The following is a 14,223-nucleotide window of genomic DNA, read 5'->3' as shown; positions in this document are numbered from 1 at the left end:
AATTCACTCCTAAATTAACATAGTTATTTAACTAAATTTTTAATTAAAAGTATCATATAATTCAGTTTTTTGAAAACATAAGTTTATAATCTACAAAGATATATTATACTTACTTTTATAATAAAGTTTGTTACATCTTTTAAATTAGTTTTGATATTATTATGTTTTTCAAAAAAGATTGAAATAATCTTACTTTTTTTTTCATAAAAAAAGATATATTATACTTATTTTTACTATAAAGTTTGTTACATCTTTTAAATTATTGAAATAATCTTACTTATTCTTCTTGTTCAAATAGATTTACTTTCCTCTTGATTAAAAAATCTGCTATATGAAATTTGCCCCATCTTTAAAGGCATGTGGAATGAATACGAATATTTATTTGATAAAATGAAAAACAGGAATATGGATATAAAGTTACAAACCCAAATCATAATTACAAAAGTGGTAATCCAAAATCATATTCCATAAACCACAAACACAACTACACAACAAAAAACAGGAAAAATAAAAAAGAGAATACCCAAATCAAAATCACACATGATCATAGATCGACCAAACAATCAACTCCAAACTTGCTTTGGCAATACCCATGAACATGCATATATGGGCAAACCAAAGCAAGCAAAGCTGCTTATTATGTTGTTTTTGTACGTCTTCATTGTACGTTATTATGCATGTAAGTATAAACTAAACTGGAGTATGATCATACATGCATCCTCAAAGACAATAATATATATACAATGATCAATGATGTCCTGGCAACTTGTCTTTGATCTTCTCAATTATCCCTTTCTTTTCATGCGGCGTTTCCCCATAAACACCACCATCGGTAGTTGTTGTGGTCGTCGTCGGCTCGGTTTTATGACCACCAGGAAGCTTCTCTTTAATCTTCTCCATCGTACTAATTTTATGCTCGGTTTCAGTACCTTGGCCTTGATGACCCGTGGTATCATAACTTCGGCCTGTGTTGCCATACCCGGTTCCAGTATCCGACCCCTGGTGACCGGTTGTATAATGACCATCGCTTGTTATCCCAGTGGCTTCACCCGACTCTTGGCGACCGGTTGTATGATGCCCACCGGTTGTTATCCCAGTGGCTTCACCCAAAGTTTGGTGGCCTGTGTTACCATACTCGGTTTCAGTACCCGACCCTTGGTGACCGGTTCCTAACCCAGTCGCTTCACCAATTTTACTACCCATACCCTGGTGACCAGTTGTACCATACTCGGTTCCGGTGCCCAACCCCTGATGACCGGTGGAACCATATTCTTTATCGGTCCCCTGGTGACCGGTTTTATGATGACCACCGAATCCTAGCCCAGTGGCTTCACCAGTCTTACTACCCAAACCCTGGTGACCTGTGGTACCATGCTCGGTTTCAGTACCCGATCCCTGATGACCGGTGGAACCATACCCGGTTCCAGTGCCCGATCCCTGGCGACCGGTTGTCTGTTGATGACCACCAGTTCCTAGCCCAGTGGCTTCACCTATTTTACTACCCAAACTTTGGTGACCATATTCGGTTTCAGTACCCGACCCTTGATGACCGGTTGTATGATGACCACCGGTTCCTAACCCAGTGGCTTCACCAATTTTACTACCCAACCCCTGGTGACCGGTTCCTCCGGTGGTGGTGTGATCTGGGTTTCCATACTCATCAGTTTGCTTAATGGGATTGCCATACTCGTCGGTCTGGCGACCATACTGCTTATCTCCTCCATATTCTGCCATTTTTATAATTTACTAAAATGGATTCAGAAAAAGTTACACTTAAAAACGTTTGATTAGAACTTGTATTTGATTTTGTTGTTGATATGGTATTATGTTTTGATGAATTTGATGAGCAATTTGATGCCATATATATAAGAGAAACTGAGAAAGATCATAAATAGATGAGAGGGACACGCGGCGAATAGAAAATGTATTTGTTAATATCTATTTTAAAAAAATAAAATAGAAATAGATATGATGTCGATGAAGTTTACTGTTATTAAATCAATAGATGTCGATAGAAGTTTGTTGTATAAAGAAAATAAAATAACTAAATAGATGTCGGCTGATCGATTGATAGTTTCTAACGGACAACATTTTCTTCATATCCTATCTATCGTCATTCATGGATATTTGAACTTTAACTTTTTTTTTTTTACTTAACAGCATATTCTGTTTTTGTGTGCTTTTTCATATATTTTCAATTTCGTAAAAAACTTATCTATATCTAGCGAAACCTTTTTCGTTAACCTATGGAACATTTTGTTCAAATCTAATTTTAAATCCAAAACCAAATACAATAAAATCAACTGATTTGGAGTTCCCTTGTTACCTATAGTCTCAGGTTTGAATCTCCAATTCACCAACGTTGAGATATAAGTAGTCCTTCTATGAAGGCTTGTCTTGGGTATATTCAGGTTCAAGTCTGAAGAAACGGAGTTTACCCCTATTAATTGTTATGCCTTCGGGCGGATTAGTAGGGGGTTTTTCCCCGTTGGGTATTTGAAATAGGCATTTCTACTTCGATGAAGCTCTCTAGCGCGGACCCGGTTAAGACAAAGTATATTAGACCTCTCGCTGTCGAATTGCGACACAAAGTTTCAATCGAAATTCACCTTTAAAAAAAAATACAATAAATAAAGAAGCTGCAATTGGCTAGGATTCAAAAACTTTCATAAATAGATGTGATAATATACCAACCGTATTTATTGATAGTTTTCGTCGACTTAAGTAAGTTGTATGTAATGTATAGTATGGACAAATGTCATTTCCATATTATTAGGATGATTGTTAGGGAAAAATTTAGGATGATTAATCAATCTTCTTAGATTTAAGCGTACTTGTCAAAAGCATTTGGTTAATGGTTAAGGATGTCAGGTTTTTGTTTAAGCATTTGGTTAGGTATTTGTCAAACAATAAGAATGATTAAAGCATTTGTCAAAAGCATTTTCATCGAGACATTTTTTTTTATTAACTCATTAAGTTAAAACAGTTATATTAACTCTTAGTCTTATATAAAAGTAACCAAAAGTTCAAGTTTTTTGGTTAGCATTATTTGTACTTTCAATTTAACAATGAAGGAAGACCGGCGTGATTTTTGTCACCGGTTTGATCCCAAGGCGTCCGAATTTTACCACTAATGTGCCTTCGGGGTTTTCCTCGGAACATGAAGTGACCTAGGAGCTTCGTGCATATGAGTTTGTCAATACGTACGTACTTTTTGCCATTGGGGCGTCGCGTACGAAATATCCAACGTTTCTTATTTGACACTTGAAAAAAGAAAAAATTAAAAACATATTGATCATGAACTACTATTTTTTTGGCCCCGTTATTTTACAACTAATTAGTTATTTACAAGTTCGTACAAATTTAAACGTACGTTGACTTATGAAAGTGTAAAAATAAGGCTTTCACACTGTGACAACTCGTAATTTATTAACGGCGGGTTAGTCTTAATCTCAATCATCATTATAATTCGTCTAATTTAGAGATTATGACGTGGAAATTAATAGATAATTGAACATTTGATATAGTTTAGTTAGACGTATCCTGATGACGTAGACTATTAGCTACTTAGAGAACTGCCGAGTCTTGAAAATAACTTTAAATAAATATTTAAATGTTATGTATTGAACACAGTAAATAGACTATCTAAACTTAATATTTCTAAAGTTTACTTTGACTAAATTTTATTGACTCGTCTTAACTAAAATGAGAGAGGGAAAATACCTTTACTTTAAATTATAACCTTTTAGTCAAACGGTATTTAATCGTAAGCATTTTACCAAATTAAGGGTACAAAATATCCTAAAAAGGAGCCACATAGGCCGGCCCCTTTGTTTGTGGTGGGAATTAGAACACCAAACACCCCTTCCCTCTTTCTTTCTTTGCCTCGACACAAACACACACACATAACTGAAACAACACCAAACTCGGTTAATAGAAAGTAATTTTTTTTTTGAGAGATATCCCACTGCGCCGAAGTGGGAGGGTGCATTCCCTACTGCGCCCAGTGGAAACAAAGCATCACCCGGACCGTATATTCCCACTGCGCCGCAGTTGGAGTCCTGTACAACAACAACACCAAAATTTATTTTTGACTCTCGATCAACTTACAATTTCCAACCCAAAACCAAACTTCATAATACAACATTTCTAATTTCAAATAAGTTTTAGACTCGGAAATAAGCATAACAAAAGTATCCGTTTGACCAAGCATTCATTTTACAACCAAATGTGTCATCTACCCATTTTGCCAAATAACCAAAGTCAAACTATAAAATTAGAAATTTCGGCATGACCCATTCGTAAAATCATCATCCACACCTGTTACGGATTATGAATTTTACCAAAAGACATTTAATCATGATCCATACATCACTACTACAAAACGATCCATTGAAAAATACCCAAAAACTCGGGTCTACGCTAGACATCATAATATATATATATATATATATATATATTTTCCAAAAAGACATAACAAGGGTACAATAAGCCGATAGTTCAAAGGGGGTCATTAAGGGTCCTAATACCAATACCATTATCCGCATTTAGCTAAAGCAAGCATATCCATTAAGCAACTTTAACTTCAATCTTTAGATTACTTAACTTTCTTCCACATCCGGGATAACCTATAAAAAGGGTAAACAACTAAAAAGTAAGCAAAGCTTAGTGAATAATCTTACATACGTTTATACATACGAAGGAGGGCAATACTCAAGGGACTGTTGCATATGGACTGTGAGACTGTCGTGTCATATCCATAATACTCACCCTTGGGCTAGGCATTACATGGATCCATATAAGCAAATGATTACCATCACAATCAAATATATCAATAACAAATGCTCCACATGAGCCTATGGCCACCAATTAGGCCTGTAATCAAACTCAACCATAAACATGGGACTTAACGCCAAATCAATTACCACCATGGACTCACTCAACATGAATGGTAATTGACCCAAGGCATATATAAAAGTATGCAAGAAAACTCACCTCCTCCGCGACAACTAAAATCATAAATCAACAAGACCGCAAGTACACAATACGTATGCATCAACCTAGCAAGGATTCACAAATAAATAGAATGTCATCAATCACATACAAGGTCGCTTAGCCACATTCGATAGTATCTTAGCACCAAACCCATCATTTACAATCTTATATTAATCTTGGGTTAGTTCACATAACATGTATCTCTTATATATTTTCATATGGCCAAACTCACTTTCATACAAAAAATACCATTTTCATATTTGACCAAGCTGCCTTCAAACAAGCGTAACTCAAGTTCTACTTACTCTTTTTACTTGATTCCAGTGTCCAAATTTATAAGACACATATATCTACATTTTATCTTTAGTGACCAACATGTGAATTGTCTTTCAAAGATGACTTCTGGTCGTTTTAAAAACCAACACTGCTGCTGTTTTCATTAACAAAACAATTTTGACCTCACTGACTTCAAATGACCATAACTTGAGTTCTAAACCCTATATTGACCTCATTCCAGTGGCCACTTCTTCTTAAAACATTTAGGTACATTTTATATTCAGTGACCAAGATATGAATTAACTTGCAAGAATGTGTTTTACCCGTTTTAATGACAGACATAGAATCAGTTTTGCTGAAAAATCAGCATTGTGCCTCTGAATTCAAAAATTCATATCTAGAGTTCTACTTCGTATTTTTAACCCATTCCAGTGGCAAAATTTACTTAACACAATAACCTACATTTTCTTTTTAGAACTCGACAAGTGAAAATTCTGTCATGGGGGTGTTTAACTCGTTTCAAACTCAGGGACAGAATCTGTCCAACTTTGTTCTTACTAACATTCAACAAAATCTATCATGCAACCCAACTAAAAACCCCTAAATTGGTTAAATTAAAGAACCCTAACTTGTATTATATAAATTAACTCATTTTTATGAAAACTCCCAAATTTCCCAATTCAATTTAATAGCAAGAACCCTAATTTTCTAAAGGAAATCAAGAATTAGGTTAAATGAAAATTCATTACCTTCAAGATTAGGAATTGGAATTTAGAATGAAATCATAATTGTCTTCTTCTTTCTTCTTCCTAATTTCAGCCCCATCACTACACTTAACCCTCACATTTCAATTTCTTAGATGATGAAAGATTATTATTATGATCAAGCTTTGAAGAATTTCTTGAATTACTTGTAGAATTAGAATTAAGGTAAAGATGGAATGAAGAAAAGATGAATAATGAAAAGGGTTGGTGGTAGAATTGTGATTCAACAAAAAAAAAAGAAGTGTTTGGCAACTTTTCTAAGTGCCACGACCCAAATGAGTTTTTGTGGGTATTTTACCCGCTATCCGCTAAAGTTCCAACTAAAACAATCCCGTATTCAAAAATAAAATACTAGAAAACTATTTTAATGTTAAATTTATAATAGAGGTTAATTTTCATTGGCTTAATAATTTAGGATGTTACAATAACACACAACATAAAACACTTTATGCTCTAGATCATTTCGGCAAGGAGAAATCAAAGGGGATTTAAGGGAAATAATCATTTTTCAATAATAATTAAGGTTTTGGCATCATCATCTTCATCTTTTCTTCAAATTTTTCAAGAACACAAATTGGTAAGTAAACTTTTCTTAAACTTTGACTTGTCTAAATTAATTCAAGGGTTTGTTTTAGTTTTGTTAATGGAATTAGAAGCCTTTAAATTAAATGTAAATTTAGGATTTTGATGATAAATAGAAATTTGATTTGAAATGGGTCTTGAAATCAAATTGGTTGAATGGGTGAAATGGTTAGCGATATGGGTTGTTCCCAGGTCTATTGAACATGTTTATACTTGTTATAATGAAAGGAATTGAGTTAAAAACGATTTGGTTACGGAAAATGGTCAAAAACTGCACTTAAAACCCGTTTTCACGAACAGCAAGAGCACGACCTTTGTGCCAAAGCACGGCCCTTGTTGGGAGCATGGCCTTTGACAAGAGCCGCCCTCATCAGCAAAGGCCGTCCTCCTCCTTGAATTTTTGGAACTTTTCCGTTTGGTTAGCAGTCGACTTCTAATGATCCAAAACTTATTTACTAGTCTTATATCATCATAAAAAGAGTATCAAACTTGTTAAAACCCACATTTAAACACTTTGATTTTCCATCCAAATTTAGTGACAAAAGATGAACTTGAGTTATGATATAATTAACTTGTAAGGTGTATATTATGGACATTTTGTAATGACAATGTCAATGACGTTAGTAACTTGAGTCAAATATATATTGAACATTAAATCACATTCTTGGTCGTGGCATTCTAGGGTCTATAGCTAAGTAGGATACTTGTCGTCGTGAGATTTGATCCTCACCATTGGTGCTCATATCCTAGGTTTTGGATAGACGTGGAGACTAGACTGCTCATTTTCTCGGACTACTCATACTTTTAGCTCTTTGATCGCTAAGGTGAGTTTATGACGTCCTTTTTCATTTTTACTTTGGGCTTGAAAAACATGTACTGTATACACGACTACTTTATAAATGATTTGTCTTTGTCTATGCCATGAGATTTGGTAAATGAAATCATTTGTCTTATGTCTTGCCATGTTGACGGCTGTCTGAAAATGTGTATACATGTCTTATGAAAATTGATCAATATGTCTTGACTTGCCATGTTGTCGGCTGACTGAACTGTTCCTTGTGTTTGACGAACTAAAATGATCCCCCTTATGTAGTTTTACTATTATGAGATCTTAATAGTAGTCTCGTCAGCTTTCATATCTGACTGTCATTATATTATGGTCGGACTTCGATTTGGACTGTCTTGGCTTTATATTATGGTCGGGCTTCGGTCTGGACTATCTTGTCTACATATTATGGTCGGACTTCGGTTTGGACTGTCTTATCTTAAATAACTACATGTCATTGGGTGCTCCCAATGACGACTGATCTTTTAGTCAAACACACTGTAAACTCACTAACTATTTCGATAGTTGATCCTCTCAAATTTCATGCTTTTCAGGGAACCAACAGTAAGTATTGGAAGCGTATATGGCATTTTAGAAGCCATCTTTTGAACTTTGGACGTATAATTAGCGCCAGACATCTGAGGACTATCGTATTGGGGTCCACGTTATTATTATATCTAGTGGGCCCTTTTTCAATTGAGGATAGTTTGTATTTGTGTATTGGGGTCCATGTCTGAACAATTATACTTGTAATAAGCTCGTATTTGGATTAATGGATGAAATCTCTATTTACCTTCTGATTAGTACGCAATTATTTATTAACCCTGTATTTCCGCTACAACGGGGTGTGACACACCCTACCTATTATATATTCGTACTAAAATGTGTAGAGTATTAATATTTTCATTCATTTTCTTAAATATAAAACTTTTAAATTATGAAAAAAAAAAAAAACCATGACTACCTCAAAGGCTGCAAATAAGGAAAATACATAGTAAATGATCGATTATCAGTTAGTAATACATCACTCGTATGTTTTAGCTTGCCTGGTAAAGTTTTAAAAATGTTATCTGTTAAAATCTCTTGGTCGATAAAGATGTGAATTACAGTATTATATGCATATTGCTAATATATATTTGTACTCAGAAGGAAAAAAGAGTAGTAAAGATGACGATTTTTTAACTAAAACAAGAAGTTATTGATACAACTCAAAACTTGCTTTAATTTGGCTACCCATCAACATATGCTTAGACAACCAATTAAATCAAAGCCAAGAAGCTTATAATTTTTCTGTCTTCATTATTATTACATGCATCCTCCAATTAAACACACAATATACAATTTAGTGATGTCCTGGCAACTTCTCTTTGATCTTCTCCACCACTCCTTTCTTTTGATGCGTTCCTCCATAAGCACCACCACCGCTTGTTGTGGTACTATGACCGACACCGGGAAGCTTTTCTTTAATCTTCTGTACAACACCACCTTGGTGACCGGTGGTAGCATGCCCGGTTCCAGTGTGACCGGTTGTAGTATGATGACCACCGGTTCCTAGCCCAGCGGCTTTAGCTATTTTGGTACCCACACCTTGGTGACCGGTGGTAGTTGTAGTATGATGACCACCGGTTCCTAGCCCAACGGCGTTACCTATTTTAGTACCCACACTTTGGTGACCGGTTGTACCGGTTGTGTGATGACCACCGGTTCCTACCCCAGCACCATTAGCTATTTTAGTACCAATGCCTTGGTGACCGGTGGTTCCGGTACCCTGGTGACCAGTGGTATGGTGACCACCGGTTCCTAGCCCAACAGCTTCACCTAGTTTGGAACCCACTTGACCGATGTGTCCTGCCATTTTTAAGATCACTAAAAAAGATTATGAAAAAGTATAACTTGTATTTGATTTTTCTTGTTGAAATGACACTATGGTTTGATTTTGATGAATTTGATGAGTAAATGAGGCCATATATATAAGAAAAACTGACAACGAGTATAAAAAGAAGGAAGGACACGCGGCGAAATGAGAAATGCATTGTAAATATCTATCTTCTATTTAAATAATAAAAAGTAGATGTCGATGAAGTTTAGTTTGCTATTAAACTCAATAGATGTCGATAGAAGTTCGCTGTAAGAAATGCATAATTGAGAAATCAATAGATACCATGTCGACGGATTGATATTCCTTTAATACATCTATTTATCTATTTCTAACCGACAACATCTCATTCTTATCTAAACTATCGTCAGGCACATTTGAACAGAACTTGAGATATCTCCAAATGCTACCTTTTTAGGCGTTTTTAACCAAATGGGACCTGTGTGTTTTATTTCACTCGAATGAGTTTATTGATATTTTAAACTCCTTTGTTATTTCATGTGAACCTTATAAACTTAATATAATTTTCAATTAATCACGGGCCTAACTAAAGGTGAGAAAAAAACCCGATTTTTTCAAAACTAGGTAAAAGAAGCAAAAAAATGAACCCAGTCAAAACCGGGTCAGATAATATATATATATATATATACCGATTCAAGCTTTTAAAAAACCTACAACTTGAATCGGTTTCGGTTTTCGGGTCAAGCTTGGATCGGGTTCGATTTTCGGGAAAAAAATCCGTAAAAAGAATCCGGTCAACTCAGAGACGAAACTTAAACATCATTAAAGGGGGTCAAATTTTTTCTAAATCGGATATATATATATATATATATATATATATATATATATATATTTCTTTAACTTTTTGGAAGGGTAAAACACATTATTATTATTATTATTATTATTATTATTATTATTATTATTATTATTATTATTATTATTATTATTATTATTATTATTATTATTATTAGTATTTACCATAACATATTAAATACTTGCTAAGAGTACCTCAAAATTATAGAGGGACCAGAACCTCTTTTGGTACTACTGATCTTTCGTCAATGGTCAACCTTTGACTAAAATCGGCTTCATAACTGTATGGATATGGTTAAATTTGGTTTTTTAATCCCGTTGACTAAACCCAGTTCAGGTTTGGGTCGGAACCCACTTTTGAGGACTATTAGGCCTAACGGGTCAGGTATATATATATGTCTAATCATTTGGGCTCATTGGGCCAAAATATGTTCATTACTCGTATAAATGGGTCAAATGAGTTGTATATGTTCGTCTGTCACTCGAACGGCTCTATTGGCCCTTCAAACTCATTTGTTATCTTATGTTGAGCCATATGTATATATATGGATATGTGTATGTCTTATAATTCAAAAGCGTCTTTCTAATGTTCGTTTAATCAGTGGGCCTATTGGGCTAGATATGTTCACGACTTGCCTAAATGGGCCGTGTGTGTGTTCGTCTTTCAATTTATTTGGCCTGTTGAGCCTTAAAAGTAGCTTGTTACCTCATATAGACCAAATAGACACGATATGTTTTTTAATAATTCGTTTGGGTCTAACAGATAGGTGAATTATGTATCTATGCCTAATCACATGAAACACGTGAACCACTTTTACCACTTCCCACCAAACTCCTTATATACGGAGTATTATTATATACGTGTTGTATTACTAGACAAATGTCTAAAGATTATTTCATCAAACAATACAGGTGAGTATTATTATATTGTCGAGACGATTACTCCCATTTTATTTAATACGATACGTTTTTCTAAGAATAAATTTTTTACCTTTCAAACTATATAGTCCTAGTATTGTGTAATAGGGGGTGTATTAGAGATGCGCAAGGTGTTTTATTAGTGTTTTCGATATAATAATCACTTTTTATAAATTAGTAAAAAGACAAACATACTTAATTTTTTTTTTTTGGAAAAAATGTCCTTGCAAAAGCCACCCAATATTCTTTTTTAGGAATGGAAACTTTAAAAGAATGAGACAAAAACAGTTTGGCATTTTAAAAAAATAAAATTTAGCGAAGAAAAACGAATAAACTGAAAATTTATTTATTTGGCGAGAATTGAATTTTAGAAGAGTACAAAAACAAATTCATTTTTAATTTTATTTTTTTCGTAAAGGGCAGACTTGCAAAAAGATAAACGGGGAATTTTTAATTATTTGTTGAGAATTGAAATTTTAGAAGAATACAAAAGCACTTTAGGTTTTTCAGAAAAACTTTAACGAGGAAAGTTTTTACAAAAAAAAAAGAGAAAAAATCATAAACAAAAATAATTTGGGTTTTGTTAGTGATAGCCCTTAGGGTTGTCAGTAAAAACTAATTGGGTGCATTAAAATTTGTACCTTGCTGTTAGAAAAATCAAAGGGGATATTAGAAAAATCAGGAGGCGATTTTTAATATATAATGTATAAGTTTTTAAGCATGTAATATGTTGTTAGTGACTGCCATTTATCATTTTTTAAGTTTTAATGAGCATTGTCTTCGGAAAAACATTTGTAAAAAACAAATGTAGCTCCCATAATATTTGTTGTCTTTTAGTGACTTTTAACAAGGACATTTCCTTAAAAATTTAAAATTTTTGTCATATTTGCTCGTTTTTTTAGTATTGTCAAAGCTCAAGTTTATTTGTTTCTTTTAGTTTGATTTGATTATTTGCTCTTTTCTCTGATCTTATTTAAAAATTTATATTTAAATTACAAGTCTCTTTACGTGAACAAACTATATATCATTTAGCGTCTGTTAGATGTGTTTTGTTTGTAGCTTTACTACAAGTATGGTTTTAATATAATGGAAGAATGAAAATAGAATGAAATCAAAACCTAACCATTTTGTTGAGTTTGTAAGAAATCAAGTAGACTTGTATTGTTTTATGCCCAATATATACAAACTAGTTGCCAACAATCACTTTTGAGTTTCATAGTTTCATTTTTCATTAATTCTTACCCATTTTCACAAACCAAACCATATATACTATACTACCGACTACCGAGTATTTAGAACTTGCCATCTACTGATCCAGCTGTGTGACCATACAAGCCCAAAAAGCCCACTTTTACAAAATTTGCCCAATCTCTAAACACATGCAAATAAGAATATTATCGCCTTATCGGTCCAAATGAAATACAGGCATTTGACTGACTTCTATAAACACAAACACATTGGCAAAGATGTCTTGATTTTTACAAGCCTTCTAGCTACAAAAGTGGCAATAAAACCACATTCCATAAACCACAAACACAAATACACAAGAAACATTAAAGAAAAAAAAAAAAAAAACAAACCAAATCCAAATCAGACATGAAGACCCCAAACCAAACAACCTAAACTTGCGTTGGCTATTGGCTACCCATCAACAAGCATCAGGCAAAACCAAAATTCCAAGCAGCTTATAATGTTTCCGCCTTCATTATTATTATTATCATATATAGATATACACTGAACTATATACATATACTGATCAGTGATGTCCTGGCAGCTTCTCTTTGATCTTCTCCATCATCCCTTTCTTTTCATGCGTCTCTCCATAAACACCACCACTTGCGGTCGTCTGCTGCTCGGTACTATGACCACCAGGAAGCTTTTCTTTGATCTTCTGCATCACTCCTTTCTTCTTCCTCCTTCCTCCCATTCCATCATCTTCAGACTACATGCACATTTATAATCGATTAGGAACTCAAAGTTAATAAGAAAAAAAAAATGTCAAAAAAAATAATAATTGAGAAATATAAATTGGGCTTTATAGACTTACTGAGCTTGAGCTGCCACTCCCTGAACGATGCAAAACTGCGGTAGCGCCCGTTCCTGTTCCAAAACCAGCACCACCCATAGGGGTGGCACTAGGTTGGTTTTGGTAACGGCCGAACTCATCAGCAGTTCGGCCTGGTTCTGTACCCAGGCCTTGATGGCCCGTGGTACCATAGCTTCGTCCAGCGGTACCATACTCGGTACCCGTCCCTTGGTGACGGGTTGTATGTTGACCACCGGTTCCAAGCCCGGTTGCTTCACCTATTTTACTACCCAAACTTTGGTGACCGGTTGTATGATGACCGGTTCCTAACCCAGTGGCTTCACCTATTTTACTACCCAAACTCTGGTGACCGGTTGTACCATACTCTGTTCCGGTACCCATCCCTTGATGGCCGGTTCCTAGCCCTGTTGCTTCACCTATTCTACTACCCAAACTTTGGTGACCGGTTGTACCGTACTCGGTACCAGTTCCCAGCCCTTGATGACCGGTTGTATGATGACCACCGGTTCCTAACCCAACAGCTTCACCTATTTTGGAACCTAGTCCTTGGTGACCGGTGGAACCATAGTCACCCATGGTTACTCCGGTTGTGGTGTGAACCGGGTTTCCATACTCATCAGTTTGCCTAATAGGATTCCCATATTCATCCGTTTGCCTAATAGGATTCCCATACTCGTCGGTCTGGCGTCCATACTGTCTATCTCCTCCATATTGTGCCATTTTTTCAAAACACTGCAAAAGATTTAGAAAAAGTAAAATTAATACTTCAAATAAAGATGATATATTACAACTTATATCTGATTTTGTTGTATGTTTTGTATATTGTATATTTTATGTTTTGATTTGGTGAATTTGATGAGTTAGTTGAGGTCATATATATACGAGAAACCGAGAATGATAATGAAAAGAAGAGAGGACACGCGGCGAAATGAAAATGCGTTGCATGTGATATAACTATACACGTGTCATGCAAACATCTTATCTAATCTAATATTATGTAACTCACTTTGATACCTTTCAAATCAATAGATATTGGCTGATTGATAAATTAACATCTACTCTTATTTATTTAGTTTCTAACCGATAACTTCTCATTTATATTTATATTGTATGACGGATATTTTAA

General features: G+C 34.7%; 3 protein-coding genes across 3 annotated transcripts; all 3 read right to left on the bottom strand.

Annotated features, from left to right (window-relative positions):
* Positions 1-433: 433 nt before the first annotated feature.
* Positions 434-1,843, bottom strand: LOC122610045 (cold shock protein CS66-like). Its single transcript, XM_043783027.1, has one exon. It carries the CDS (start codon positions 1,732-1,734, stop codon positions 748-750), a length of 987 nt encoding a protein of 328 aa, XP_043638962.1. The 5' UTR covers positions 1,735-1,843; the 3' UTR covers positions 434-747.
* Positions 1,844-8,658: 6,815 nt separating this feature from the next.
* Positions 8,659-9,368, bottom strand: LOC122610047 (cold-shock protein CS120-like). The gene has a single exon (XM_043783029.1). It carries the CDS (start codon positions 9,296-9,298, stop codon positions 8,786-8,788), a length of 513 nt encoding a protein of 170 aa, XP_043638964.1. The 5' UTR covers positions 9,299-9,368; the 3' UTR covers positions 8,659-8,785.
* Positions 9,369-12,641: 3,273 nt separating this feature from the next.
* LOC122610046 (embryogenic cell protein 40-like) lies at positions 12,642-13,922 on the bottom strand. The gene is made up of 2 exons (XM_043783028.1): positions 13,098-13,922; positions 12,642-12,992 (listed from the first exon to the last, which is right to left on the bottom strand). Exons 1-2 carry the CDS (start codon positions 13,815-13,817, stop codon positions 12,807-12,809), a joined length of 906 nt encoding a protein of 301 aa, XP_043638963.1. The 5' UTR covers positions 13,818-13,922; the 3' UTR covers positions 12,642-12,806.
* Positions 13,923-14,223: the final 301 nt, after the last annotated feature.

This window comes from Erigeron canadensis, chromosome 8, assembly GCF_010389155.1.
Source record: "Erigeron canadensis isolate Cc75 chromosome 8, C_canadensis_v1, whole genome shotgun sequence".
Classification (NCBI taxonomy): Eukaryota; Viridiplantae; Streptophyta; class Magnoliopsida; order Asterales; family Asteraceae; genus Erigeron; species Erigeron canadensis.
Note: the sequence above shows the minus strand (reverse complement) of the source record. Positions and strands in the feature narration are given on the sequence as shown.

Coding starts and splice junctions, on each gene's coding strand:
- LOC122610045 (XM_043783027.1), bottom strand. CDS start 1,734: ATGGCAGAATATGGAGGAGATAAGCAGTATGGTCGCCAGACCGACGAG.
- LOC122610047 (XM_043783029.1), bottom strand. CDS start 9,298: ATGGCAGGACACATCGGTCAAGTGGGTTCCAAACTAGGTGAAGCTGTT.
- LOC122610046 (XM_043783028.1), bottom strand. CDS start 13,817: ATGGCACAATATGGAGGAGATAGACAGTATGGACGCCAGACCGACGAG. Junction 12,993..13,097: donor GGAGTGGCAGCTCAAGCTCA/GTAAGTCTATAA, acceptor ATGTGCATGTAG/TCTGAAGATGATGGAATGGG.